This window comes from Falco cherrug, chromosome 11, assembly GCF_023634085.1.
Source record: "Falco cherrug isolate bFalChe1 chromosome 11, bFalChe1.pri, whole genome shotgun sequence".
NCBI lineage: Eukaryota > Metazoa > Chordata > Aves > Falconiformes > Falconidae > Falco > Falco cherrug.
The window spans coordinates 7,926,618-7,952,676 of record NC_073707.1 but is presented as its reverse complement, the minus strand read 5'-3'; the positions used below and the strand labels follow the sequence as shown (position 1 = coordinate 7,952,676).

General features: G+C 41.8%; 2 protein-coding genes across 8 annotated transcripts in view; one reads left to right on the top strand and one right to left on the bottom strand.

Moving 5' to 3' along the window:
* The first annotated feature begins 1,199 nt into the window (after positions 1 to 1,199).
* Positions 1,200 to 26,059, top strand: part of LIMS2 (LIM zinc finger domain containing 2) — a 33,299-nt gene continuing 8,439 nt past the window's right edge. The window contains exons 1-4 of one of the 4 annotated variants that reach the window (XM_055723596.1): positions 1,200 to 1,416; positions 15,491 to 15,650; positions 16,220 to 16,286; positions 16,609 to 16,729. In XM_055723596.1, coding sequence (XP_055579571.1) covers positions 1,406 to 1,416; positions 15,491 to 15,650; positions 16,220 to 16,286; positions 16,609 to 16,729 — 359 coding nt within the window. In that variant the 5' untranslated portion in view covers positions 1,200 to 1,405. Of the gene's footprint in view, positions 1,417 to 7,305; positions 7,449 to 13,839; positions 14,030 to 14,811; positions 15,258 to 15,490; positions 15,651 to 16,219; positions 16,287 to 16,608; positions 16,730 to 26,059 lie in introns of those variants that run through there. The other 3 variants (XM_014281926.3, XM_027808849.2, XM_055723597.1) reach the window with 3 other exon arrangements.
* GPR17 (G protein-coupled receptor 17) lies at positions 17,193 to 24,454 on the bottom strand. 4 transcript variants are annotated; one of them, XM_055723603.1, is made up of 3 exons: positions 24,088 to 24,441; positions 22,343 to 22,427; positions 17,193 to 19,924 (listed from the first exon to the last, which is right to left on the bottom strand). In XM_055723603.1, the coding sequence occupies exon 3, from the start codon at positions 19,886 to 19,888 to the stop codon at positions 18,854 to 18,856; it is 1,035 nt and encodes a 344-aa protein (XP_055579578.1). In that variant the 5' UTR covers positions 19,889 to 19,924; positions 22,343 to 22,427; positions 24,088 to 24,441; the 3' UTR covers positions 17,193 to 18,853. The 4 variants fall into 4 exon arrangements, 2 of the variants coding, with proteins under 2 accessions (XP_055579578.1, XP_014137400.1); XM_014281925.3 differs by having other exon boundaries at positions 22,347 to 22,427; XR_008734451.1 differs by lacking the exon at positions 17,193 to 19,924 and adding an exon at positions 19,932 to 20,475 and having other exon boundaries at positions 22,347 to 22,427; positions 24,088 to 24,454.

The window sequence follows — 26,059 nt, the reverse complement described above, 5'->3', positions numbered from 1 at the left end:
TGGAGGGGCCTGGCCGCGGCGAGCGGTGGCCGCTCACGGTTTTAGCAGCTGGAGGGAAGGTGGTGTCACGTTCCCGGTGTAGTTTGGTAGGAGGAAGATGGTGTGTGAGGTGGGTGCAGCTCGCAGGGAGGCGGCAGGCGGAGGAAGGGCGGCCCGGGGAGGGCCCGGCGGCGGGAGGCCGAGTGCTGCGCTGCCCCTCCCGGCAGGGAGCCGCCGCCTCAGCCCCGGTGACCCCGGCTGCTCGCTGGAGGAGAGCTGCTAGAGCAGAGACCTGAGGTGTGGGCACCCAGAAACACGGGGGATGCAGAGCTGAGTTAAGAGCTTGTCTGTTTGTCCCTGCGTACTCGGCCAAATCCGTTATGTTGTTGGCTGTTTAAGTTGACCTATTACCCTTTCCTCAAGTGACTGTTAAAGTAAGAACATCCAATCAATACTTCACCCTGGTTTAAGTAAGTAATAAAAAATAGCAAATGCTAATTTAACCTGTATGCTTCTAAGTGTTTACTGTAGGGCCAAAAAATGAGATGTTTGGACACCAGGAAACACAGAGGGCACAGAGTTTCTGTCGTCAGCCCAAGCTTGAAACTACCCATAGCAATGGTGAGCCGCATCGCCCTAGGCTACTTTATGAGGTGCAGAGAAAGTTTAAAATTGCTTTTGAGCAGGCGCTCCCTGTCCCGTTTGGTGGCTCACCTTAGCATTGGTATATTGTGCATTGAGACACCTCAGAGAACATAAAACTGTAAGTGCTCAGGACAAAGTTTGATCATGGGCAAGAAGGGATTAGATGTTAATCGAAACCATTGCTCTTGGATGGGTCCTCATTAGGGAATGCGATCCCTCAGACTCTCAACAGCTAAGACTGCCATCTCGCCCTTTCCTGGAAGGGCCTTCCAGATGTGTTTCCTGCTGCCACGAAGGTGAAACACGCCATGGGGCTGTTTCCCCTGGCATGGGGACATGCAGCAAGCATGGCGGCCTGTCGCTGCTGCTTTGGTCACAAGAAGAAGCATTATGTCAATGCGGTTTATGTCAGATATAACTGTACTCGGGTAACGGCTGGTGGCAAAGCCGTGCCGACTGCGTTTCCCCTCCCCGCCGGGCTCACGTTAGCTGCCGGAGGGGCCCTGAGCCGCCGGGCATGCCGGCGCCCCGGCGGGAGGCGGTGCGCCCCACTGCTGCCTTACTCGGTGTTTCTTTCCCTTTATAGGAAAAGTATGCGCGGGGCCGGGGGGGCTGCCCTGAGTCACCGGGGGCCGCGGCTCCCGCCCACGCCCAGGGGGCCCGGGCCGCCGGCGGGCCGCGCCGGGCCGGGGCGGGGTTTGTGCTGCCCGCCGGGGCTCGCTGGGCCCGCAGCCGCCGCGCCGCCTGTCCCGCCTCGCAGCCGATCCGGGGGCGCGCCGCCATGACCGGCAGGTAAGGCGGGGGGGTTCGGTCCCGCGCCCCCGCCCCGACGGGCGGTCCTGCCTTCGCGGCCGCTGTGGCAGGCAGCGAGGGGCGGCCGGCAGCCCCGGCGTGCGGGGGTGAGCCGGCGGCGTGGCCGGCAGGGAACGGCCGGGGGGAGCACGTTCCCCGCGGGCGGCTGAGGGCGGCTTCCGCAGCGCGGGCGGCTCCGTGCCGCGGGGGCCGGAGCCTGACCCCGCGGGAGAGCGCAGCGAGGGCTGCTCCGCCGTGCCTTACCCCTGCGACGGGGCACGGCCGGGGCGGTGGGAAGACCAGAAACGGAGCTGGGAAGTTGCGGCTGCGGGTCTGAGCAGCGGCTGCCCCGCAGACCGGGCTCCCGCTGTGCCCCGCACCCCTGTGCCTGAGCTCCGCGCTGCCCCTCTGCCCGCACGTTCACTCCCCTCTGCTTCGGGCTGGCCTTGGAGTTCCATGTTCCAAGAGCTGTTTAAATCTGCAGCTTCATTTCCTCACACGCTGTCTGACACTGGGGAGCTCTGTAAAGTTATCTAATTGACAGATGTAAATGAGAAAAGCAGTGGGGAAAGCATTTACTCATATCTTCCAAGAGTTTGCACAAATGCTTTAGTGTCTCCAATCACTTTATTCTCTCATCTGTAAAATAAACCCCAGACACTATAAAGCAGTTTGTGAAAACGAGCTTGCTTTTGTAGAATGTCTTGATGAAAAGCACAAAGAAGTAATATTAAAATTAGTAAGGTGCCTTTTTTGGGATAGTCATCCTCCTGAATCCTACCATCGTTAGTGCAACCCTAAAGCATTGCTCTTCATGACTAGCAATACTGAAATGGATCCAGAGTAGTTTGTGTGTAAGTATTCATTTTTCTTTCGTGTGAAGTCTTGATGTTTGTATTATGCAGCTTTTATGACTATTTGATGTAGATCATGTTTTGTGGGTTGTTAGGTATGAGAACATACTATATAATTGTTACATCCTCATCTGTGATTTGGGCATGGGTTATTTTTGCTTTCTGTGATGACAAATTGATGGTGGGCGGTTGTACGTGCTCAAAACACTTCCGTATTTTGCCCGCTGTCTTTAGATTACTTTGTCTTTTCTATCTTAATGGTCCCTTTTTTGTTCTTCAGACATGTGAGGTATTTATTTACAAGTTTACATTAATTTCCTTACGAGTAGAGGAAGACTCAAGAGTCTTAGGTGTTCACAGGTCATGGGTGCCCATGAAGCTTCTGAGTGGGTGGGATGGGGGAAGAATTGTGGGTATATGAACTTAGCTGATTTTATTTTTGTAGAACTGTGGTGTAGTACTGTTTAGAATTACATATTTACCTCAGGTGAAATCACTCAGCTGCAGAGGGCAGTGGGAAATGGCTGTGGACAATAATCCTTGTTACCTTCTTACGCTGCTTCCTCAGACACCTGCCTGTTAAGGTACAAGGCTGCATTCAGCGAGAAGCTGTGATGTGAAGTGTGAGGCTTGGTAGAGAGTTCCAAGGTAGCTGAGGCACTGCAGCGTGTGCAGTTCTTCAAAGTAATGCAAGATTTCTGTCTTCTTTCCTCGGATGTGCTTCAGAGGGTTGTTAAAAGCAGCAGGCCTTGGCTTTAGCTTTTGAGAAGTGAGTGCAAGTGCTACTTAACATCTCAGAAGTGTTTGTCTTGGAAGGTTTCTAAATTTCTGTCTGCTGTCATTCATAGGACAGAATGATTAACTATTCAATCAGAGAAGTTTCTCATAACTGTAATTCTACTGGCTTTTTACCTCAGTAAGAGTATAATCCATTTGGGGTAGCAGTTTCCCAGCAAAACAAAACCTGTGCTTTTCAGTGTCTCTTAAATGTTGCACTGCTCAGCACCTTGCATGACCCATGCCATTTGACAAAGCACTGCGTTTAGTCTTGTTTGCAGTCTGGGGCAGGCTCCTAAGTAATTAGAAAGAATTCAGCATCAACAATATACTTCCCCGAGATCCACCCACAGGTCACTCTACTGAACCGTGGGCAGATGTTGCTCCGTGTTTGTTACATGGTAGTTCTTAAATTAGGTTGATATTATGTAATCAAACGTTCTCCAGCTTTTGAGATTCAGGGGTTTCAGGGTTCTGGAAGGAGATGAACTGTTTCACAGCTGGGGCATCTCCACCATATGGATCATTAGGAACCTTCCAGAGCCAGGAATGTGACATAGATGTGCCTCTGGTCTTGAAACTGTTGACACAGGGAAGGGAGTGATTTTGTTGTGTTAAAGTGAGGAAGGCTAGGCAACATGAAGCACTGACACATTATTCTTTTTAACTTCACCTTTCCTTTGAAATTTAAAACACGGTCTCTTCCAGGTACTATGATTACTGATGCCTTATTAGTAATTAAGATAGATGAAAAATAACTCCTTTTTGTTTTTAAGTGTTCTGACCCATTTAGCTGCAGAGGGTGTCTCCTGAATTTAAACAGCTGCAGGGATCTGATTTGTTGATTTTTAGCATTAGGGAAAAAATATAATTCCAGAAAATACAAAGAAAGATGTGCACTTCTGTGTATTCATAATAGAAAAATATTAAAAATAGGTGACTATTTAGCAAATGAAATTCAAGTATGACATGTATCATGAGCTACACTTGTTACAATGTGAGGATTGTGTTTTGTTAGAGAAGACTGATAAGTAGTTAATTGAAATTTGCAAACAGTAATTCTGACTGCCACTCTTGGCTGAGCTAATTTATTTTTCTGTGTCCTGTCTGAAGTGGCTATTATAGTCCTTAATTTCAAGAGCAGTCTCTGGTTTAAAGGGATAATGTTAATTCAAAATAAAAAAAAAAATTAAAAATATCCTTTATTTGAATGTATCTTTTCCAACTAAGACCCAAAGGTAATAGGACAGAAAGAAATTGAAGAGATATATGTATTTTAGTTGTTTAACTACATTTGGACATAAACTCTGTGTAACAGGTAATGTGTTATATATAAAATAAGTACGTTTCTAAGCAGCATTTCTATATTTTCTGGTGTTAAGAAATATAATTTATGTGATTTTTGGTGCTTTTAGAAGTATATTGTGGTACTTACCAAAAAATAAGTGAAGGCTGCTTCTATAGTTTGTATTTGATGTCTTTGGTCCATCTCTCCATTTTGATTTTGGCTTTTCAAGGATAGTTGGGGTGGGGGCATCAGCTGGTTTTTTGTTGTTTAGGATTTTTTTTGCTACTGGTTTTTTTTTTGTTGTTGTTTGTGATGGACTTATTCCTAAGAAAGAGGATCAGTGAATGGCCAGTGAACAAAAACATTATCAAATGCCCAAAGTAGAAAATAAATCAGAATTGAAGATAATTTATTTTAAGACTTCACTGCTGTGGTGTTGACTAGAAAACATGAGAGTAAAAATTGTCTGTGCTGTTTTATATAGCCTTTAGAAATTAATCTACTGCAAAGCCCAAGGAAAAATGTTTCCTAAGTGCATGTTTCAGGGCATAATTATTTTTGTAAGAAATTTTTGTTATCACTGTACTTGGTCTAATTGGGATCTGGATACGCCTATGTACTTCCTGCAGTCAACAAAAGAAGAACAGCTGCATTTACAGATACGCTTTATTGATTGTTCCTAATCCAGTTGAGGTAAGAAATAAGAGTATATTATTTTCAATTAGGCTAGCATTTTAATAGGTGCTTTTTAATTCAGTTGAGAGCTGCTGCTGTGCATGTGCTCCATTTTATGAAGCAATTGCAAGTAAAATGGTTTGGAAGAGGAGAGAGTATAAAGGTTGATAATACTGAGAAAGGTTCTGAGCACTGACTAGAAAGTACCACTATCGAACTAAGAGAGGTCTCAGCTCTCTGAGTTATAAGCAGCCATTTCTACTCTTCTGGGCTGAAAAATGTGGTTTTAATTGTATTATCCTTCCATAAATCTGCTCTCTGAGGCTCTCTAGATAAATATTAACTTGTTGGAAGATCCATAGTAGTCTTTTCTGGGGACGTAGAGGTGCTTCTCTGAGGAGAACTACTTGTTAATGCCTAGAAGTCGTCTAGCTGCTTTCTTGTATGCTTTGGCCCAGAAAGTAACCAGCTGTAAGATTTTGGCATCGACCCTGTCTCTTAAAAGTGATCTGTCAAGAGGGAAAGAAAGAATGAAAACGCATGGTTTTGTTTTTATGTTCGAGGCAGCAAGAGAGGAGTGAGCGGGTGAGCTTGTGTTGAGGGGTGGGAATACAGGATGGTTATTGTTTTGATGTTTTTCCTTCAATCCCCTTATCTTCCCTTTGAAGAAGAGTGTCATACTTTTCTATGGAAGAGTGATTATCTGAAAACCAATAAAATCATGTTATATGAGTCAGCAGGGTAAAAGCTTAGGTGTTTGAGAGAGACGGAGATTTTTAGCCAGCTTGCTTAAGGTTAAGGGAGAGTAATGTTGCGGTGACTTAATATTTTACTTTGTGCTAAAAGTAAAAAGGTGATTTAATATTGCATTTTAAAAGTGGTTTATTGCTCTACAATTTAAAAGGTCAGGAAAAACACTCAGTATGGAGGACATTTTTCTTCTGTTCCATTTACATCATAAAGTGGAAATGGATAAAAAGCAGACATGCAGTCTGAAAGAAATGATAGTGGCAGATTACAGGAGCGATGAGGAGCCTGAAGCTCTCAATGAAATGTGGGGTGAATTGTACATTTTGAGGTTACGGATCTCTGGTTTTGCGAGTGATGTTCTTTCTTTGTGTGCCTGTTTTGCTGGGTCCCAGTAAACCCTTCTGTTTTTCTTTAAAGGACAGAAGGGATCTCTGCTGGTTAATAATATTCATTTAGTACTTATGAAGTCATCGCTTCTCTCAGTTTTTTTTCCTCTGTAGCTTGCCAGGCTGTAGTCATGGAATATATTTCACTCTCATGCTACAAGAATCCTAATTTTTTTAATATAATTTACTGAAAAATAGTTTGTTGGTAATGACTCTTGAGACGTTTTTCATGGTGATGCTGATCAAATGACACTGACTCAGATGCTCCCATCCTCCACTCCTTTCCCTTTGTTCTCTTAAAAACTGACTTCCGTATGCTCAGATTTTTACTGTATTCTCAGATTTTTACTCTTTCTACCCCCCTACACCGGGCCCTAGCCATTTGTGCTGTGTGATGCTCTTTCTGTCTTGCAGGGGTGGGTGGAGAGGGGGAGAAGTAGAAAGGGCAAACTCCTGTTAGAGGGCCCTGTTCGGTTCCCAGCAGAGAGCTCTGGAGGCTGGAATGCCAAGTATGTTCCTTCTCCCTGCTTCCTCACCCTCCGCCGCATGCCACTTCTGCAGGCTGGAGTGTGTCCGGAGAGCAAAAGTCTTCACGGTTTTATTTCTTGGAATATGCTTTATCCAGATGAAAGGAACAGTTCTGTTTTTTGCAGTATCCTCAAGACACTGTGTGATGCAGCAGCCTGCAGGGAACCACCTTAGAGATGCCAGGGTCAGATACTCATGTGCAGTAAATGAAAGTGTTTGTTGTCAAGAGATCTAGTAATCTGTTTTGCTCTTCTGTGTTTCTCTGTTGCTTTGATCAGAAAGTCTTCTTGAATTAAGTGGATTAATGATGTGAAGACTCAGGATATTATTTTTTTTTAATCTCATGAAATTGACAGAGGGACGTCATGCAAGTTAACACAGAATGAGCTGCTGATGTAGACTCAGTGTACTGCCTTAAATAGGTAATTACTAGTGGAATACAGGAAAGAGGTTGTCTGGTCTTTAAGACTGTAGCGCAATTGCAGATCAACTGTAAGAAACAATGCTCGAGCAGGGGTCTATGCATCCTGCTTTAGCTCTTCTAAAACGTAAAGGCAACTCCCAAAAGGAAGGTGACTCATTGAATATCAGTGTTGCTGGTGTTCGTTCCAGTTGTGTCTCTGCATTCCCCTTCACAGTGGCCTTGGGTGCCATGGCTGGGCTCAGACTCCGGGGGCTGGCATCCTCCAAACTTTATCAACGCCGGCAGGATCGGCTAAGTGGCACAGGGTCACTCCTGAGCACCAGGACAGATACAGCAGCTGGGATACGTGGGTACGTCTCTGAGATGAGAGGAATGGTGGTGGTGAAGCATTTTCCAGGATTTGATAGATGTTTGGTTCTGGTGGGGGAGGCTTTTTATTTAAAGCATGAATTATCTGCACGCAGCCAGAGGGGATGAAGTCTGTTTATTTTCATTTCCAAGTAGATTACGAAGAAAAGGACTTTCCTGATGAGAATGCTTTCAGTTTTTAACAATAACAGGAAAGCAACAATGGAGAACCTTTCCCGTTTCGAAGCACTGTATTAGTGTTCAGGACCAACGTTAGTGCTAGTGGCGTTAGTGGTGAAGTATTTAGGCACGGTGGGAATAAAGAAATGGTGAAATACAGTGATTTTTTGAAATGTTGATGACATTCTACTGCTCCTTGATTTTTTAGTGCTCAATAGTCCATTTCTTCACCTGTACTGTTAATAGCAAGCTAGTTTTTGTAAATAACTCCAGTCCAGTAGAAACTGAAGCTTTGAGTGTATGTAGCTGCTTCTTAAGATTATTTAGAACTCATCAACCAGAGCTTCTTAAATCTGCCCAGATGATTCCTTTGCTTGATTTGATCATTACTTTTCCTGTGCTTCAGATTAAAATTTTATTTTCCTTCTCAATATTCATTGACATTAATTTTGGGCAAGAAAGAAATTAACAGGAATTAAATGCAACCTAGTTTCTTGCATTTTGGGAGAGCTCTGAGCTGCAGCAGCAATATTGGATCTGAAGTCTCTGTGACTGGGGACAGCAATGAGCATGCAGGAAAGGAGATTATTTTTTTCCCTAGCAGTCAGAAGTTTTGAATTTCAGTCTTTTCTTAGCAGTAGATAGACCTGATGTTTACCTGGAATTGAGCAATTGGTTCGGCTTCTCAGTTTGAACCGTGGATCCCTCGCTAGAACCCTACTTTCCCCACTGTTTTCCTTTTAGCCTATAGCTATTAGTCAGTTTGTAAATTTTCAGGTTTTCCTAAACAAAGTTGTGGGTGTGAATGTATGAGAATTTAGTGAGCAGGGGAGTAAGAAGGCGGTGGAAGAAACGGTGCTGCCATTGAGTGGAGAGGGTGCTGTTCAGGAAGGGTAAGAAGCATAGAAGGGACCTGTGAGAGAAAAGAAAACGAACATTGAAAAAGCAGCCATAGAACACAAGCAGTAGAGTGTGAACTTCAGTATGGGAGGGATGAGGAGATAAATGCCCAGACATAGTCATCTCGTATTGTCAAAATATAGTTTGCATTCAGCTGTTTATCTGTGTTTCATTGTAACCTGTAAGAGCCTTCCAGAAAGAAGGTGAATGCACAATGGTTTTTTTCTCCATGATTTCAAATTATTATTTCTAATATTTTTTTTCTAAGTTTGTAAACATGACAGAGACTTTTCAAGCCTTGATTTTGTTTTTTTTTCAAATCAGTGTTTAAAACTCTCTCTTAAGTACACATACTTAATCTGCTAGGTGGAAATAATGCCCTTTTCTGAACAGCATGTTTATAGTACTCAGCGCCACACTGGTATGGTTTTGCAGGAGAACAGGGTTAGTTCTTGTTTGCCTTCTATGTCAGCTAGATTTCAGGAGCTGGAGCTTGGTGTTTGGAAAATGCTTATCTGTGTGACAGCTCTTGTTTTAAACCTACGCTATTGATGTGCTATGTGAAGCTGCTACAGGAGGTGATCTGGGCATTGCTGACATAGCACTGCTGACAGCAATGATTCTCCAAGTGTACTGCATCGAGCTTGGGCATGTTAGTAAGTCTAGGAAGAGCGGAGTGTGGCGGGGAGCTCGCTCTGAAGCCGAGCACAGCTGGGGCTACAGGGATATAGCGCTAGGCAGGAGAATGCTCAGAGGCTGATACTGCGCTGTGTTGAGGGAGAAAGGCTGTGTATGTATTGCTGCGGTGTTGTGTACAGAGCAAGGCTTGCATATAAACTGTGCGCTGGCAGAATTTGTAATAAGCCCAGTCAGGTTCAGAAGAAATAATTTTTGCAGCTGGCAGAGTGATTTAGGGAGGAATTGTCTAGATAGGTAAATGGAATACATTTTTCACATCATAGTTCAGGATGCAAAGTAAGCATAGAGCCACGTAATTTGTTTTTACTCAGCAGATGACAGCGCTGAAGATTCTAATCTGTTTGGGAATTTTGTGTCCTGAATTATTTGTATTATATCCACAGGTTTTGAGCTACTGATAATTTTTGCTTCTCCTTCCTGATAGGTCCTGATAGTTTATGTCCTTTCCTCAGGCAGATGAGAGTAATCCAAAAGTAGTGTTGCTGCTAGTGGATGCTAATGGATGAACACATTTGGGAATGATCTGTCCTATCGGTGCTGGTAAACAGACATCACATTTCGCTCCTTTGAGATAACGGAAGTGAATTAGAGAAAGATTAAATGTGTATAAGAAGTTATTTATGAAATAGACATTGTGGGTGAAGTGGTACATGCTTGATAAAAGGGTGTTTTTCTTGTGTAAGAGGTATAACCCATTTTAAACCCCTACATTTCTTTGTTGTTGATGTTTCCCTGGGCTGAGTGAACACTGCTAAATGTGTGTCTTTTTAAGAAATTGGTCATGGTTTACTGGAAATAAGTATTGCATTGTGTTGAGAGGGACTACCAAGTACCCATGGCATAGCATTTTTTTCTGTGTGAATACTGACAGACTTGCAGTGCTGCTGCTGGTCCTAAAGGTCTGCCTGATGGTGGCTTCTCCTGCAGGCCAACCTTACAGACATTGTATTCTGGTCTCAGCTGCAGTGTGTGGAGGAGTGGAATTTTTTTTAAACCCCTGGCTTCTACAACTAGCAAATTGCTGTTGCTGGTAGGTCAAGGAGAAATAAGGAGCCGTCAAGATTTTTTTCCATATTGTGACCATAAGTTGCATTTTTATGTTTTTCTTAATTATCCCTGTGTAGTAAATAAGAACATAAGCTCTGATTTTTACCTTAGCTATTGGCATCTATGATATACACAAGTGGTGATAGCTTTCTAGGTTTTTGACTCTTTACTGTCCTAGGCACCTGTGTGTGCATACATACTAGAAATTACTATGTAAATTTTACCATACTGTGATATCTTCTGTATACACTAGTTTCTACTGGTAGACTAGAACAAGCAGAGAATACCTTTCTAGGATTCCTGAGCGTAGGTACAGTGCCTGTCTGCTGAAGTTTGGACAACGCCCTGGACTCTTGTATCTTGAAATGTTGTCTTCCTTTCTTTTTGTAGTATCTGTAAGGTTTTGGGTCATCTCTGTATTAAAGTAATTCTTCATGTAGCATTGTGATGAAGAACTCTTTTTTTGACACTGAAAACAAAAAGCTTTCGAGACCAGTTAAAGAAATCTGGGGTTTTTGGACTGGGCTTTTCTTACAAGTGTTCCTTGCACCTGCAGTTCCCTTCTTGGACCTGATAGTCTGAGACTGTTCACCTGTTCTGGTTGTCTAGTTGTCTGGTTCATTTTGTCTTGCATCCGTGTTTGAGAATCTGAATCCTGCTGATGTGAAGGCTGGAGCTTCTGTTCTATTATGCTAGCAGTGCGAGTATTAATTTGCCTTTTTTTCCCCTCAACCTGGCACCAGTGCTAGAAACCTGTGGACAGATGTTTTAAAGAGGAGGTAGCAGTATAGAAGCTGTAGCATTTTAGCTAGCTTTCTTGGTATTGAAGTCCAACACCCACCCACCCCTTTTTTTTTCTGTAGTAATACAGGCCCAATTTACTGAATCTGTATGAGAGTATGATATAAAAATATGACATTTGCTATCCCAAATAGATATGAAACCACTGTTCTTGGAAGATAGATCCCTATTGACTTGAGTGGTATAAGAAGGTAAAAGGTTTTCAAATCTTTCTATACTGCCTGTACCTGTGGCACAGAATGGGTCTCCTAATTAACTTCCACTTCTCATAAAGAAGGAATTTTTCTTTTTATTTTTCAATGTGAGGGTAATGCTGATGCTTTACAGTAAATACTTCTGGGAAGTCAAAGCATGTGAAACCTGCACCTAATTATAATGGTAAATAACTAATTTCTGTGAATTAGGTACTTTGACAAAGATAATTTGTTAAAGATATGGCATGTGATAGTGAAAGATTGGAAAAAGCATTGTTTGAGCACTGGTATTCTTTGGGTTTGCACAGGACAGGATAACTTCAGGATGTTGAGCTAGTTGTGTTTTAATAGCCTTTCCTGTCTTTGTGTCACCAGCTTATTGTTAAAACAGAGGAAGATTCTGTATTTTACCGAATTGCAAAAAAATCAGTGAGCAAACAGACTAGAATACAATATTGGAGACTGTCCTTTGTGGGAGAGATTCAGATCTAAATATCTTAGGATTGACACAGCAAGTCTAACTTTCCTGGTCATTCTTGGCACCACCATCAAAAAGATGGTTTTGGTGATGCTTTTCCTCTCCCCATGCTGCCGACAGAAGTGGTTTTGCAGCAGTCTAGTAAACCGAATCCTAAAACTGCTCTGATTTAGAACTTACCTCCCTCCCCCTTCCAGCCTCGGTTAATTTTAACCTTGAGCTAGTTTATTAAATGCTTGGTTTTGCACAAGGAAGAGGGCACACGGGAGTGTGTAGTTGAGGAAGATTCTTGTAAGAAACTATGGCATACGTGAAGGTAAAACTTGAATAAATGCAAGGTTGTACCTTGAGGGTAATGCCAAAGTTGCAAGTTTTAGCTGAGGTGCAAAAGAATAAAACATCTTAAGTAAAAATGGATGCAAAGTCATGAATGAAAAGAGAACAGAAGTAAAACTGGAGCTATGTTTGTCAAAGAGCCACAGCTGCTGGTTTGTGTTACAGGAGACGCATTGGGCAGGAGCTGATGTGTGATTTAGTTGTCTCCTGTATGACTCTCCTCAACAAATTTCAACTGGGTTTTAGCTGAGGCAGAGAACTGTGTTACTTTGTGTACGGGTTCTTTTATTTCTTACTGGACTAAAAGTTTCTCTCATATATGAGTAACAAGTCACAACCATTAGCTCATTTGCATTGTGGCATTTCTTGGACAGCTCAGGCTGTATCACAGTCATCTTTCTTATGCCTTTGAGGATATCTTGCTGACATCAACCAAGTTGTTCTGGCTCAAGAGTTTTGAACTTTTTTTTAGTTTTCCATTTCCAAGTCATTGAGTGCTTGTTCTATTTTTTTGCAAAATGATTAGTGATTTTTTTCACTGCATATCATATTCTGTTGTTAAAAAAGTATTAGGGTATTTTGAACAAAATTCCATAGCTAGGAGTTGGACCTTTTTCATCATTGTGCATCATCAGAACAGTAAATAAACTCTTGGGACTCTTGATATTCTTTTGCTTTTGCAAATGAATGAGGTAAGTTAATTTTTTTGAGAGTTAAAAATTAAATCCAAAGTTGTACTTCATGCTAAGGGAAGACAGTGAGAACACAGAACAATAGTGCGTCTGACTTCCACTAAGAATTTAAATTTCCCAATAGATTTTGTATTGTTTAGAAGTCAGGGTTCACTGGGAGGTTGCTCTGCCTTCAGAGCATCTCTGTGTCTCCACAGTACTCTGCCTTCAGCCCTCAAATGCTGCTTTCAGAACGGAGGCTCCTGAAAGCCCTATTCTTGGGAGTGAGTCCTTACATCTTCATTATCTTTCAGCCCACCCAACTATGGGACTTGTGTGAGAATCTCTCCCAGGATAGGTGTATTCGGTAGCGTTTGGTGTGCACTTGCACTGTGTTTAATGCAGGAAGACAGCTGTGCAGGCTGCAGGCTGTCATTGTGGTGTACTGTAGTCTGGGCAGCAGCTCTGTTCTTACAGAGTTCAGCCAGCAGGTAGCTGGTAGCGGCAGGAATTGGTGCTGTTCCTTTCCTAGAGTGCTGTTAAAGTCCATTTGGAGAAAGAAAAAGAAATTGGGATTTTTTTTTAATGTTCATTTCATGTTTATAAAGCAAAACCCCTAACAAACGCAACCCTAGGTCATGCTTTGTTGTTCGTGTGTAGGGTGTACTTGACGTTATGTAGGAAATTATGAGACTTGCTGGAATGCCGTTTTGCCTGGTTTTCTTCTGTAACCCAAAGGAGCTTTTTCACTGCTGGTGACGTGAAGCTCTTTTAATCCTGGTTGCTGGGTAGCTCAAGTCTTAGAATTCAGGCATCAAATTTTTTAAGAGGGAAAAAATACTTGATGGGGGAGATCATATTTTCAAGTCCTGGTACACATTTGCATTACGGAACTGGAAGAGTGGCTATTGAAAACTAAGCCGATTAGGTCTCTTGGCTTTGCTGCAAACACTGATGTTTTTGTGTTGATCTGTTGCTTTGGTAGTCTGTTGGGATAAGATGTTTCTTTAACCTATGATCTCTAATTTATGAAATTACAGGATTTCCTGCTTATCCATAATTCCAGTCCATCTCTGTTTTTTTTAAAGCTCCTTCATACTGCAAAAGGCAGCAAGTTTTAAAAAATTTCTGCTAAATCGGCGCTCCGTTCTTGAAACTAGTACCAGCTCCCATGATGTTTGCCACCCTTTGAACTGCAGTGGCAGAAAGAAAGTATATTTTTACAGAGCGGTCCCTCAAAGTCACAGCACGGGATGTTTGTGCAGGCTACAGATGTGGTACGTTTGACTCAGCAGAGCCAGCTGAAGCACAGGGCTGGGTTTGTTGCCTCAGGAGTATGAGGCTGCTGCCTGTGCTGCTGCCTGCACTGCTACCTGCTCCTTTTAGTTGTGCTCAGAGCACAAAGCCCTGGCGTACAAACAGTGGTGTGTTTTTGCAGGGGTGTCTCTAACCAGAGGAAAAAGAACCTTCTGCTAGTGGAACATGTGGATTTTACTGTTTTCTATGAAGAGGTGTGGAAAGCAGCATGTCAGGTGGTAGAATAACAATGGCAATGGCAGTTCAGTTCAGAGTAGCTTTGAATATAAAAAGAAAGAAAAAAATCTTTTAAACCAAGCTATCATTCATTTTATGTATACGTTATGTGCTTCAGAAAAACTATTACACAAATATTTAAGAGATTTGTAACATGGTAGAAATTTTTTGTACTCCCACCTATAAAATTGCTATCTTTCCAATCAGAGAATTCAGAAGGTGCCCAGAAGGCATACAATAGGTTTTCTACACCTATAAGTGTAGCAATATTGAATTTATGTATCACTGGATAGTCTGGTGGTTAAAAGAAAGGTCCCATTGCAACAAGAAACCGAGACTCTTTGCTTATAATTTTTTCTTCTTTTGATTATATTATAAAATCATATGATATATGATTTTAAAACTGCATTCTCCTAGTATATAGAGAACTTAGATTACCATGATGGCAAGCGTGAAAGTTTTGTGAAAGAGGTTAGGGTTGTTCTGCATTTTAGGTGAGATAGAGGAAATGCCTTTTACATGATTTGTCAGTGTGGTTTTGGGGTTTTTTTTTTTAGCTTCACTTTCTGAGGAAATGAAGTTAATCTATTTCCCAAACCAGCCAGAGAGACTTCTCTCTACCCATACCTTTTTAACACTTTGACAGTTTCAACTGATTTATTAGGAGGACAGAGGCATTGTATGCAATTATTTTCCTATTACTCTTGTGCACATAAGCTGCTGGGTAGAGGGGGAAATGCTGTTAATTCCTGCAACGAAGGGGAGACTGCAGCTGGATATCAGTGCTTACTACACACCAGAAAATCCTCAGAGGTGCACATCCCAGGACCAGAAATCCTATGAAGTCAGGATCATTGTGTTTGCTACTCTGAACTACTGATTTATTTAAAATTGTGGATATTTGGTGTGAGCTATTAGCAGGATGACATAATGGGGCAAAAGACTGGTGAAGCAGCCGAAAGCGTGCAGTAGGTAAGTCTGCAACATGAGCTTATTCTGCCACGTGTGAGTTGCAAGAACATTATTTCTAACTGATGTCAGTGCTGAATTGACTCATTGACCTTTTTTTTTTTCTTCATGTAAAAGGAAGTTTAAAGAAGTGGAAATGTTGCGTTCATAGATGTTGGGGAAACTTGGATGATATGATTATACTCATGTGATTGGCTGTGACATTGCTCATGTTCTTATTCCTGTCTTTATTCCAGTAATATGTCTGATGCTCTCGCAAATGCAGTATGTGAACGCTGCCAGACTCGATTTGATCCTGCAGAAAGGATTGTGAACAGCAATGGGGAGCTCTATCATGAAAACTGCTTTGTCTGTGCTCAGTGTTTTCGTCAGTTCCCAGATGGACTTTTTTATGAGGTGAGTTCTCATACTGTGTGTAAGAGAAGAGAAACAACTGAATTAAAATGCAAGGAATTAGGTGAAAATTCTGGCAGAAATATGAATTTCCATCTTTCTTGCATGTTTAATTTCTTAGCCCTAAACCTTTGTTGATTGTTTTTTTAAAGGGCTTCAGACTTCATTTGCTTTTTTTTTCTTCTCACACGCTCCTTCCTATATATCAGTAACAACAAAAACTGTATGCTTGCTCTTCGAGTAAGAGGCATTTCAAAAGGAAAATAGAAAATGTTTCTTAATATTTCATTAGGCATAAGTGGTTTTTTGTCTTTTTTTTTAGACTTTTTATACTAAACTTTTCCAATTGGGCAACTGAAATTGGTGAATCTATTTAAAAATTAGGTTGAATTGTTTTTACAGAATACGTGCAAGCACATATTTTGAATAGCACATTCTTTTAAACATGCTGCATTCTTAATTTGCTGTGAGTTTTAGCCTCATGTGGGAGGGGTAGCTCTGAATTACATGAGTAAATCAAGACGTAAGAGTAGCTCAGTTACTCATGAGGACTCCTTCTCTCTTGTTTGCAGTTTGAAGGTCGGAAGTACTGTGAGCATGACTTTCAGATGCTGTTTGCTCCTTGCTGCGGGGAATGTGGTAAGATGTGGTGCATGTCAACACTGTAGGGTAACAGCTACAGGGCCATGCAAACCTCCCACCGTTGCAGTGACATCCATCCAGCCCTGGCCTGGGATTGTTGAGGTCATTTTAAGGAGCAGAAGCTCTAGAAGGAAACAAAGCATGATACCAGCAGTGATTTAGGGTATCCTGGTTGTGGGAATAATTAGGTTTATAATTAGGGTTTTCAAAGTTAGACTGTAATAGTTCTTGTGGAATTAAAGTTGGAAGGATTAGGGCAGCATACTTTTGATAAGACTGCTTTCTGCATGCATCTCAAGGTGTTGCTTTCCTTTTGCAGGTGAATTCATTATTGGACGTGTTATCAAGGCGATGAACAATAACTGGCACCCAGAATGTTTCCGCTGTGAGCTCTGTGATGTAGCACTTGCTGACCTGGGTTTTGTGAAGAATGCTGGCAGGTAAGATAGAGCAGAAGCTCTGAAAGTTTTATCAGAATGTTATTGATACAGTAGCGAGATGTTGAGAGTGGTCAGTTAGTTGTACACGAGAGGTAAAGCTTGGAAAGGTACAGAAGAAGCTTTAAGAAATAGTCTTTTAGGAGGTGGGAAATGGGATGAAGAACAGAATTCCTCATCCAATGAAACATGTAGAAAGCAGAAACTCAAATTTTAGTAGCTAGCAGGTGGGTTCTGGAAATGAAAGGGATTTCAGGCAAAAGGCTGAATAGCAAGTGAGAAAAAGGGATTTTGTGATCTTGGGCAAGGTATTTACCAAGTAAGCTGCTGAGCAGGAAGTCAAGATATAGCAAAAGGCCAAAAGAATAACGGGAGGATTACAGCAAATCCTGTTCAGAATGTGATCCCCCTGGTCTTCAGAAAACATTCATTTTATATACCGAAATATAAAAATGAGTCCTAGAGGTTTGATTAATGCATTTAATTAAGAAGTAAGAAATAAAAACATAAAAGGGAACCTGTACAAAAGCATACCATGGTAAGAAATAAAACGATCCAGTAGTTAGCAGAGTGTTGTGCAAGTCATAGTTAATTTCAGGCTTTCATATGTCTAGAGCAAAGCCTAGTAGTTTCCTAGAGTTTATATTCTCACTAGCTAAATGGTGAGGAAGGGAAGGAAAGGTTATATACTTGTACCCTGTCCAGCAGGGAGCCCTCTCAATTCCCTCTTCCATCCTGCATGAGCTTCTCTGCCTTAGTATTTGGAGTTGGGCATAATTTTCTTTCAACACCTAAGCTTGTTAGAATGGGCTGTTGTGATAGCACCTAGGCTGTTTTGGGAAAGCAGTCAGGATTAAAGCAGTTCAAGTAGGATAAAGTACATTTGATTTCATAATTTGTGGACCAAATCTGAAAGAGTAAGGAGCTCATTCCCAAAAGCACAGAAAAGAGATATGTATGTATATGTCTGTACATAAAAATACAGTTCACCTGTCACATGATTTCCTATAATATTTACCTTCATAGCATCGAAGCAGTCTTCTAGTAAATATTACTGGGAACTCTTGGGTTCTTTTTCCCGCTTCTCATTGTACCTGGTTTCCCCTAGTGTGCCTGTCCTTTCCAGATATATTCTGCTGGATGCAATTTGTATCAGTAAGGATAGTTAAGATAATCTCTATTTTGTCTGTAGTGAAGGAATAGTCTTGCTAGATATATCACAAAAAATAGTTGTAAAACACCTCAGAGGTAGGAGTCTCTTCTGGACAAAGTAAACTTGTTCATATTTTTATGATTCAGTATGTAGTAAAGATGAATGCTGTATTCCTAAACAGCCCTTTTCCATTCTGTAGTTTGAGGGTTATCGGGATATCTGATGTTTTCAGGGAACTACATAAAAGAGGCAGTGTACTAAATGTTGTCCTGCCTCTGCCTGCAGCTTTGAGACAATGGCAGAGGCGAGACAGAAAAGGTTGTGTGAAGTTTAGTGCTCATCTGCAGCTCTGAATGTTGGGAAGAAGTAAAAAAAATTGGAAGTCCTATCTTAACTCCAGTCCAGGTTGGGTGCATTGCAGCACTTCAGTCTTTTTTTCTTGCCACCATTTAGTACCAATTTTCTGTCTACTATGTATAAACGCTTTGAATTTGGAGACTTGAACAAGATGTGCAAGCATGCTGGCTTTTCATCAGGCAGGTCTATCTGGGGAGTGGGTCTCTACTGCTGGAGCAATGTAAAATTTTAAAGTAGGCTGTATGCATTGTGCAGAGGAAGAATCTGACTTTGAGAATTAATTTCTTTTTTTTTGCTTTTTTTTTTTTTTTTTTTTTTCCCTAAAACATCCATTTAATAGCATCTTTGCTCTCTTCCTTATTCCCAAGTGTTCAGTCCTCAGTTTCACATCTTGGAAATCAGTAGAACTACTTTTGTTTGCAGTTACAGTAAGACAAGAACATGTGATCTCTGTTGTTAGAGGAGTTCTTGCTAATTGCAGTCCCATTAAAACAACAGATCTTCTCTCCTCAGGATGAGTTTGACTCTCGGTGGACTATCTCACCGTATATTTGCACCCTTACCTTATTTTGGTGGAACAGAGTGTTCTTAAGTCAAAGCAGTGACAAAAGTCACATTCACAGTTCTGATTTAGCACTTAGTGAGCTTTCATTTGTCTTACCCTCATATGTTTGAGGCAACATTACAGTCTTTTTAACACAAAAGAGATTGCACAAAGCCTCACGGAATTTCTCAGCTACAAAAAAATACATGACTGGGTCCAGGGCACCATTCAGGCTCGTGAGGCAGGAAGTGATGCGGTTGCTGAGGGCTAGAATACGCTGTGTTTCACAGGAAGTTTTGGTCCCATTGTAATGGAGAATGTAAATGTAGCGATTGACGTGATAAGGTACAAAGCAAATCAGAAAGATCATCAGGACCATGATGATCATTTTGATAGCTTTTTCCTTCAGGTGTTTCTCAACTCTGTTCCCGCTCTTCAGGCTTTGGATGATTAATAAGTAGCAAGTCACTGTAGTAACAAATGGGAAGGTGAATGCCACTGCTAAGGACACAAGGGCATGACGTGATGCCTTTTCCCTGTAGAGCTGCAGGCAGATGGTTGTGTTTTTCATCTCAACTGTCTGCACACTGAGCAGCAGAGGTGCCATTGCAACCCCAACTACAACCCATAGAAAGGCACAGGCCAAATGGGCATAAAGCGACCTGCGGAGCTTGATGGATTTCACAGGGTGCACAATGGCTAGGAAACGGTCAACGCTGATACACATGAGGAAGTAGATACTGGCGTACATGTTGAGGTAAAAAAGGAAGCCAGTGAGTCTGCATGGGATCTCACCGAATGGCCAGTGATTGCCAGAAAAATGGTACACCAGCCGGGTGGGAAGTACCAACACAAAGGACAGGTCAGCCACAGCGAGGTGCATCAGGAAAATGTTGGCAGGTGTGCCTGACTTTTGGTCCCGCAGGAAGAGCCAAAGAGCCAGGGCATTGCCAACAAAAGCCAGGATGAAGTCCAGGAAGTAGAAAGTGGCAAAAAGGATGTTCTCGAGGTGTGTCTCTTTGCCACATTGCTCTGATGTTTCCAAAGAGAAATTTGATTGATTTGAGCAATTGAAGAGTAGGCTTGAGGGATCTGCTGGGCCATTCATTTTTCACCACAGTTTTGAAGAAAAAAAACGCCAAACCTGAAAGAATTGAGACAGTCTATTACAACAGAGCCTGATTTTGTGAAGAAAGAAACCCAAAACTCAAACCCAAACGACCCACCCAAAAGACCACACATGGAAATCAGTGATGTCTACTGCTTGCTATATTGGTGTTTAATATGACAGGTAGATCTGAGTTTAAACCCTTGTATTAAAATTCTGAATACCTTCTGCTCGTCTGGGTTTTCCAGACCATTAATTTCTGCTGAAGGAACCACTGTTACGAGCTAGCTAGCTGATTATGAGCTTGTCTTCAACCTATGCTGAGTTCATTTGAATAACAGAGTAGTGAAATGCTTATGTGTCTGGATAATGGAAGAGTGGAAATGGGTTCTGTATGTCTAGCTAGAAAATATTTGTTATGTTTAATTTGAAAGCCTGATTCAGGACTGAAGAACAAGTCAGCTTTTCTGAGCACAAGTATCTGTTGTAAGGTGGCCTACCTTAGAATATCTGTCTTGTTCCTAGAAGAGGTGGAGGACAGGTCTTGTATTGCTGTTATTAAAAAACCCGCAGGGATCCTGAAAAATCTTTGAGGATTATTTCAGTCTAAAGTCCCTTATTTAAGCATCTAGTTCCAATATAGGAGGAAACTATTCAGATGGGTAGCAACATCTCATTTGAACTGCAGAAAGTACTGAATTGACTCAGAAAAGATTATTAGTAATGCCCGTGCTGCTGATTACTTGTCAAAGTGTCATGCTTCCCTGCAGCTTTCTTCTCTCTCTTCCTCCCTCAAAAGCCTGAACTCCGCTGTAACTTATCCAGGGCCTTTTCCAAGCAGCAGCTTAGTAAAACTGAGCCTAGCTTTGCCAGTCTGTTGCCTGCAGGGTCCTGAGCAGCACCAACAAAAAATGGTAAGATTTTCTGGGCACCTACCCGTGTTTTTTTACACATTCCTCATCTGTGGGTGTAGGTGGTAGGGATATACAGGCAGGCCGAGTTTCCAGCATTGTCTCTGTTTCTTGGATTCCTCTCCATTGTGCTCATCATCACATTTTGTACTGACGGACCATTTCTCCGTAACATTCAATACCCTCCATTTTCCTCTACTGAGATTAAAATTTTAACATCGTTGCTGATGTTGTTTGACAAAATTTTTGGTCTTGGGCAGAAGCTATGTTGAAATCTTACATCATTAGACAGTTGATCCAATGCATTACGCAATGCATCCAGCGTCCCAGCAGAACTGATTTAGATGTCTAAAAATATTGGTGGCTAATCAAGCAACTGAAATGGGATGAAGAGCAGACCAATATATCGGAAAATGTAAACAAAAATCCAAGGTAATTACCATCTTTTGTTTGACTGCTATCACTTTCAGGTGGACAGAAAACTATAGTAGCTAGAGATTAGTATGCTGGACCACCTCTGTCTAGTTCACAGATGAAGAGAGAAAAGTCAACAGAAGGGAAACGCAGTGAAATTCAGAAACTGAAATTTCTTCATATGGCCACAGAGGGGCCGTCTTACTCCATGCATTGCCTAGATACCCTGCATGTTTATGGCAAAAAAAAAGAATCTAGGTTTGAGTGTATGGGTACTCATTGCCTACAGCGGGCTGCATGCTTCTTCGTGGTCCAAGAGATGGCAACAGTTACTACCTTGAGATTACTAGAAGTGCATGTGTAAGGAAGACTGTACAGCCCTTTTTTCCCAAGGGACATTTTATCTATACAAATACATGCGAAATCTTGCTTTCATGTACAAAAGGAAAATTCCTCGTTGCAGTTTTCAGTGTGAATTTCCTGGGTTTGCAGAGGAACTAGCAATTTTTGTTTCTAGTGTTTGTTTGTCCCTTACAAAGTAAAACCTGCAAGTATTTTTGAACACAAGATGCTCAGGTTTATATGTGACAGTAATGTTGAATGCTCAAATACTTGTCCTCCCTGGATGGAAGTAGTTTAAATATGTGTTTTTCTATTGCATACCAAAGGAGAAATACAATGAGACCATGCCTTTTTACTGGCTGTTAATTTACAGTGGTACCTGTCACCTAATGTTCTGGCTATTTAGCCTTTTTATGTTTAAATATGCTTTTCATCTGCAAAAAATATGAACAGGTGATCTTTATATTCACATGTCAGTGATGGGGTGGTCTGATGGCTAAGCAGTACGTGGTTGTGACACCACTGAGAAAGCAGTAAAGGCTGCTTGGACCAGCTGAAAAGGCAGAAGCAAGGGTTGTCTGATGGAACAGGCAAGGGATGTCTGTTGTCTTAATGATTTATAGCCGTTCAGGAGGCAAAGCAGTAAGCACTTTTTCCCTGTTTACAAGCTAAATATTAGGGGTTTAGCAGCATGATACATTGAACCAATTCTATTTGAGCTGATTTCCTAAGGAGGATCTTTGGGATTCAGATTGAGTGTCAGTACCAGACTTGGAACGGCCAAGACTTACAAGTCCAGAGTATTGTCCTCACTGATGACGGCGTTGAGTCTGCTCTTGATTTCTAGATGGGCATGCTTTCACTGCAGAACACTGTGGGGTGGAGTGGAAAGGAGAATGTCAGAGCTATCTAGAAGCCCAGTATGTCAGTGTCAGGAAGGGAGAGGCTTGGAACTAATGATAAAATTAATTCAGTCTTTTCAAATGAGTGCCTTCACAGGAGAGCTGCTACTACCTAATGTACTTTTTACAAAAGCAAGGTGAAGGGAGGTATTTTTCATTGCCTGGTCAGAAATCATAGAAAAGGGAAGTGGGCCTCTCCCTAATTTTGTTAGGTTTTAAATTAGAAGGGAATTTTAATCAAGTTGGTTTTTGTTTGTTTGTTTGTTTTTACAGTTCTGTTGATTCATGTAAAATTGTGATGTAGTACTTGGGTAGGTTAGGAAAAGAGCTGACATGTCACTATAATTAATTGTTGGGGGTTTTTTTTAGAATTGATCTGTTTTCAACAAAATGCGACAACTTTACAAAAGTAATAGTTCTTTGATAGTGTGTTCTGTAGACAGTGTGGAAAGTCCTTTGCTGTTATTTACAGTTCTACTTCTATTTTGGCTGGGTTTATCCTATCAGTTTAAAATAAATGTGTTTGATTTTTAGTTTTTTCTTTCTTTTTGGTTTGTTATGCTTACAAAAAAGCACCCAAAGTCCTTGAAAGCTTGTTGTACTTGTCTGTATGAATGCTAAGAGCAAACTAGAAACTTTCACAATTTACCTAGAATGTGTAGATTGTGCTAAGCTGTATGGTGCAAGAGGCTTTGACTCTGCAGGCAGAAAACTCCTTTAGGAGCCTGGTTCATTGTCCAATGTTTTCCACTTGGATTGCACTCTTGGTGTTGTGTGGATATTTAGTGATTTACGTATTGCTAAACAGAGCACTATTTGGAACCAACTATTATCCCAGGCCTCCCAGGGCTGAGCTGTAATGAGGATGTCGCTGCTCATTTGAAATGCATGCACACTGACCATATTTTATGCTCTGTTTCTCTTCTGCTGAGAAACAAGACAACAATCCACAATAGACATAATTACTGATTACTCTTTCAGCAGCTGCTGTATCTGTCATTAATGAAACAATAAGCAGAAGAAATATTTAGTTAATCTTAAGTTAGTTACCTGGCTAGTTTGAAGCCCGCTGCAGATAAATCTGAACTGTATTTTAGGGTTTATAGTGGATGTCATAAATTACTGTTCTTGCTCTCATTCTGGTTTGGGATTATGCTAGTTTGTGGGGTTGTATGATTGTGGTTGTAGTGTCCTGTCAAATGGGAGTGTCTCCTATCTTTCACTGAAAGTACTATTCATGAGAAATAGTCCACTTCTGACTGAAATTATTCTCCTAAAAATTGCTCCCTGCTGAGCTTCCCACCCTTCAGCTGGAATATTTGTAAACATCAAAGCAGTGTCAGAGAGCAATGGACATACCATACAACTGTCGGCTTTCCTGGCACAAATGGATGTACATCAGGTGCAGAAGTTTGAAAACTTCTATGCTTTGGAGGAGCGATGTAAAGAAGAGTAAGGAAATTATTTCTTGAAGTTCAAAAAATGCTGCCTGTTCTTAGTTGCAAACATTTCCATTATATTCATCCACATCTCTCTGTGTGTGCGTCTTTCTACCTCACTGACACCATCTAAAACTAATGCTGTTAGGAAAGCTCCTTCATTGTTCTGCTAACAGAATTTTGTCTCTTACCTCTTTACAGTGCAGTCCTGTGGGTGGAGTGTAGGGTCCTTTCGGGGAAAATCTCAAGGAACTCCTTCTGATGAGAGCAAACCAAATAGAAGCAGCAACGGTGAAAACAAGAAGATGATCCAAAAAGAGCACGGTTGCAGAGTTGCTAAGGGGAGCCCCTCTATATAGTGCTCTTCTAGCTCTGATAGCGCATTATCAGCTCAGTCACACAACAGAGAGGACACCCCAGCACTGAGGAGCAGTCTTCATCCCAGCTGAGCTCTTGGCACTGGGGTTGCTGCTGCTGTTATAGATATGAATATACCTTATGAATATTCCAGTGTTCATGGTGCTTACTAAAGGCTGCTACTGAACTCCCAGCCCTGAACACAGACTTCTTGGAGTCCCCTGATTATTTTAGGAGGGTGGAGAGAAGCATTGTTTAGGGGAAGTCTGGTATTAATAGACACAACAGGACATTTCAGAATGGGATAATTCCATAATGGTGGGAGTGGGGAGGGGGAGAGGGAGAGGGGCGGCTGCTATGGTAACAGCTTAGCCTGTCCAACACTTCCCTTTGCTTGCAATAGAGGAGGGTCTATGGGATGGCAGCGAGGGTTTGTGAGCGGGGAGGGGCTGATAATGGTTTATCAGTGCAAATGGCTGAAGGCATCTTATTCAGCTGAATGAGAGGGGTCTCTTTCAGGACACTTGCTTCAGGGTCCCTATGTCCTGCCCCGTATAATTACTCTGCATTTGACAGTGCCGAATAAAATTGATGCCTTTATGCTGAGATGAGCACAGCTGCATGTTTCTTTATAATGGGGTGCTGTCTGCTTTTTCTGGAATCCGTCTGGGCAGACAGTAGTTCCAGCCCTGGAGAGAGACACTTGCTGACAGGAGGACTCAGATTTGGAGAGAATAATAATGATACTTAGCACTTAGACAGGCGCCTGCCAGCTGAGGGTCATAAATGTTTGAGGTCTCACAACAACATCTGTGTTGTATTCTTACCCTCATTTCACAGATCTAAGGGTAAGTGATTCATCACAGCAGAATTTTGGAAGGGGCTCTGCAAAGAACCCACTACTTCAGCCATAAATCTACTCTTTTTGTAGATTTGAACTTCTCCTTTTGTCTGATGTCTTTTGAGAATGACCTGTAAATCTGAGTGAGTGTTTCACATAGCGATACAGTGAAAGGAATTAAGCAGGCTTGTCTGTTTTGTGACAAAGAAACCCCCAGAAGTCATTCCCCTGCCATTTTCATGTTACCATAAATTCTCCCCAGCCTGCAGCATTGCAGCTAGAGGGGTAGGTAATAGGCAAGTAAACCGAACAGCTTCTCCTCGGAGAAATACTGGGATAGAACTGTTGGATTCTGTCAGCCTTTACAGAGGTTTTTTTATGCCTTTGCTCAGGCTTTTCTACCAGAAATTTGGCTTACCTACCTGCTCAGAACTGTACTTATAATATCTTCTAGAACATGTGATAGGAAACAGTAACATTTACCACATAAAATTGCGTAGTTCTTTATTTTCTTTAACTTAGAACTAGAAGGAATTTGTAGGCAGAAGAGCTAGTATTCAGTGGTCTCTTGTTTGTCCCAACTACTGAAGACCAAGGAATCCAGTCGTGGTAAAAACATTCAAGCAATGTGCTCTGGTTTAATATTCTTTATTCTCTTTTCTTGACTCCTTCCCAGTGCTGTAATGCCGTTAGCATGGCTGGATCCCATAGTTAGTAATAGAGAGAGGGTGTTGCCACCTTTCCTTGCCCACCTCTCAAAAAGGATCTAGAAGAACTGGAAAGGATGCCTGGAAGAATAAGACTGATATCCTTGATGGGATGTAGATCAGGGAATATTGGAGGAGTGTTCTAGGGAGATAGAACTCTGTGACTACTCTATCCACGTATCCTTTTCTGTGCAACTGGTGTGAAAGACAAGACGCTAAACTAAATTATGTTTAGTCTGACCTCAGAAGACACTTATT

What these genes read in the sequence shown, in the direction of transcription:
- GPR17 (XM_055723603.1), bottom strand. Translation starts at nt 19,888, where the DNA reads ATGAATGGCCCAGCAGATCCCTCAAGCCTACTCTTCAATTGCTCAAAT.